Here is a 3316-nt window from a genome sequence, read left to right on the forward strand (position 1 = left end):
TGAAGCCATTCACGCCAAACTACAGTCCGGTGTTCTCCGAGCTCCCGGTCACCACCGATCTGTCCACTAAGGAGACCATACCAGTGGAAATCTTGGACCGCAGAATGATGAAGAAGGGCAACGCGCCAGTGATTCAACTTCAAGTGGCCTGGGACACGGCTCCTCCGACGATCACCTGGGAAGATTACGACGTGCTCCGCCGGCGCTACCCGCAAGCAAGCATTTGGGAAGACGATGCAACGGAGGAAGAAGAGCGTTCTCAAGGAGGGAAGAATGTCACCACGGTAGTACAAGGCACCACCGCGTGACTGCCAGTTGGCCGTGCCAAGCGTAGAGTGTGTGCGTGAGCCAGCTGTAAGTGTGTGTGTGTGGCCAGGCCGGGTCAAGTGGTACTTAACCTCCGGGTGAGCATTGTATTGGGCAGGCTGTGATTGAGTAATCGAATCCTCTCACCTCACTTCTCTCTCACTCATCCCCTTCCTCACGCTATCCTCGTCCCCCTTTCTCTCTTCCTGCCTACTCTGGTCTCCTCGATCCAGATCGGGGCGTGACGGTCGTTCGCCAGAGGACGGAAGAGCCGAGGGTCCATGCCGAAGAACCCATCAACCACAGCTATCACGGCAGCTCCAGCCTCGTCGTCCCATTGCTCCACCAGCGATGGAAAGGATCCACCACCGGACAAGTAGCAACCGCAAGTAGGGTTTGTAGAGGGGTTGGGGGGCGAGATCCGAGCGGCCAGGGAGGGGTCGCTGCCCCCTTCGTCGTCTTCCTTCTTTTTATTAGGGCTCCCTTCGAACCCAGCTGATGGGCCGTGATTGACCACTTGCTAGAGGGTCTGCCTGGTCCAATCAACCGGAGGACTCCAAAAAGGTCACCGGAGCAGCTGCCCCTAGGACAGCAAGCCCAGATCGTGGCTACGGTTAGCCAGCAGCACTTGCTAAAAAAAAAGCAGCGTTACACACGCATCCAACGGACCAAAATAGCCGGATCGGGACAATGGACGGCTTAAAAACCTGATGGCGTGTGAAGGCTCCGTTTAGGCTCGGTTTTACTGCCCTTAATTTTAAAAAAAAATGCATGTTAACCGGTGCAATGATCCTACACCTACGTAATCTTTGCTGGACTGCGACGTAACCTTCCAACAAATTATTTTGGCCTCGCCCCTAAATTTCACCGCGGTGAGCCCATCCTCTCACCTATTCCCAATCACAGAAGTCCCCATCAGCATTTATGTAAACTGCTAACCTAACCTTTCGTAGGTGTAGCATTGCAAAAGTAGTGTCAAATCGCAAGTTCGTCGCGCTTCTTCATCTCTTGGTGGCGCACTCTGCCTGTGTCGCCGGCGAGCCGAGAGCCTCTTTGCGTTGGCGGCTGGCCTGAACGTCGACGAGCTGCACGCCTTTTCCAACAGCACAAAAGTGACGGATACACCGGTTCTCCTTTACTCTTTAATTACCGGAAAAGGGTTAATCAACGCCATTCTCTTCCTTTTTGAGCATTCTATCACCTTCACAGCTCCTTTACCCACATCGACAACTCGAAGTCTTGTCAAACTCAGCGGTAAAGCCGGTACATAGCTGAACATCTGCCCGACAAGGTCCACATGCGCCCCCGACTTCCACTCCGCAGTCGACTCGATTTGACCCGATGTCTTCCCTCACCAGGAGGAGCACTGTAATTTTCAACGAGCGAGACATTAGCACATCGATCCGCTCGTGAACCCTGAATTAACCACTGCCCAAGCGCCTCCTCAAGTCAAAGACACTAGGAACAGAGACCATTATAAAACCGTTGGAATCACGTGGCCGCGGCATACAAAATAGCCGACGAGGACGAGCAGTCGAGCACCGTGCTTCCCCAGCTAAAAACTGAGCGATCTGCTTCATCTTCCAACAGACATCTCCCTAACCCACGCACTAAAAAACCGAGCACCTGACACGCCCTCGTAGACGCCACCCGTAATTAACCCCCCTGCACCGACCTGTTTACCAGACCAACGATCGAGCTCAAAAACTCACCGTGCTACTACTAGTTTGCATAAACAAAGCGCCAAGGCCTTTCACCAGAGCTGTATATATACGAGTAGTGTGGAGGAGACAGGAGGTGAATATATATTTCCGGCCAAATCTTGGATGCTCTCGCGGGGTTCACCAACTCTCACTTGTCCATGATCTTGTCCCTGTGCTGATTAGCAGCACCTGCCCACAAAGCCTCCTTGATTACCAGCTCCGTTTCGCGGAAGCAGGGAGCTAGATCCATTTGCTCGAGATGAATGGCTACTCCAACCTCGCCTCCTCGCCCCCGCCGGTGGCGGTGGCGGTGGCGGCGGTGACCAAGGGCGCCCGGGCCAGGCGATCGCTGGAGCTGACCCACACCAAGGAGACCAACGCGTGGGAAGGGCTGGCCATCGGGGCGGTCACCCTGGCGAGGACCTTCTCCACCGGCTCGCAGAGGCTCTGCAGCAGGTCCGGTGACAAGGCCAGGGGCGCCCTGCCGGGCGCCATGAGGAGGGCCTTCTCCATGCGGAGGCACCCCGCGGCTCCCGGCAAGGGCGACGGGCACTACTGGAGGATCCACGACATGGAGGGGGACAGCGACCACGGCGACGGCCACAATGCGGCGGCCGAGGAGGAGCGCGGCGTGGAGAAGGAGCACGAGGAGAAGAAGGAGCCGCGGCGAGAGGAAGGTCGGCCGAAGGAGGAGGCCAAGACGAAGAAGAAGAGAGGCAACCACAACATCCTCAAGGCGTGCAAGAAGCTCTTCCGGTTGTGATGGATGGCGGCTTGTCGATCGATCGAGCCGCTTCTGCTATAACGAAATGTACTTGTTTGATCTCTTGGTTGATTGTTGGGGTGTTCATGTTGCATTTGTTTCGTTCGTTTCCGTTGAGGAGGAGCTAAAACCAGGGTGAGCTCGCCATGCCGAGCGCTGCGCGCATGCGTGTTTGTGCACTTTGTTCGCTGAGTGCGAGCTTTAGATCTGGATGAGACTGGGAGTGTGGGCCACGGCCGTGTCGCGCGGGCATTTTGCTGGTCTCCGATGCCATCACGGGCGACCACCGGAGACCGGAGTCAAATGGACACCGGGAGTTCGTGCGCAACCTCTGTCGTCGGGTGGGAGCCGCAGCTGTCGGAGCTCTAGACTCGGTGTGGTATGCGCAGCGGGTGGCCGAAATGGCCCAAATAGTAAATCACTACTACCCTATGCATAAGAGCAACTCCAACAGGCCGATCTAAACAGACGTGATTTCGTCCGCTTTTTGTCCGTTTGGATCGGCCAGACGAATACGGATGCCCGCTTTCGCATTTGGGTCGGC

At 56.1% G+C, this 3316-nt stretch overlaps 1 protein-coding gene across 1 annotated transcript; it reads left to right on the forward strand.

The window, feature by feature from the left end:
• The first annotated feature begins 2060 nt into the window (after window positions 1-2060).
• On the forward strand, window positions 2061-2873 carry LOC119302983. The gene has a single exon (XM_037580091.1). It carries the CDS (start codon window positions 2269-2271, stop codon window positions 2770-2772), a length of 504 nt encoding a protein of 167 aa, XP_037435988.1. The 5' UTR covers window positions 2061-2268; the 3' UTR covers window positions 2773-2873.
• The last annotated feature ends 443 nt before the right edge of the window (window positions 2874-3316 follow it).

The sequence above is a fragment of the Triticum dicoccoides genome, chromosome 1A (assembly GCF_002162155.2).
Source record: "Triticum dicoccoides isolate Atlit2015 ecotype Zavitan chromosome 1A, WEW_v2.0, whole genome shotgun sequence".
Lineage (NCBI taxonomy): Eukaryota > Viridiplantae > Streptophyta > Magnoliopsida > Poales > Poaceae > Triticum > Triticum dicoccoides.

What these genes read in the sequence shown, in the direction of transcription:
- LOC119302983 (XM_037580091.1), top strand. Translation starts at nt 2,269, where the DNA reads ATGAATGGCTACTCCAACCTCGCCTCCTCGCCCCCGCCGGTGGCGGTG.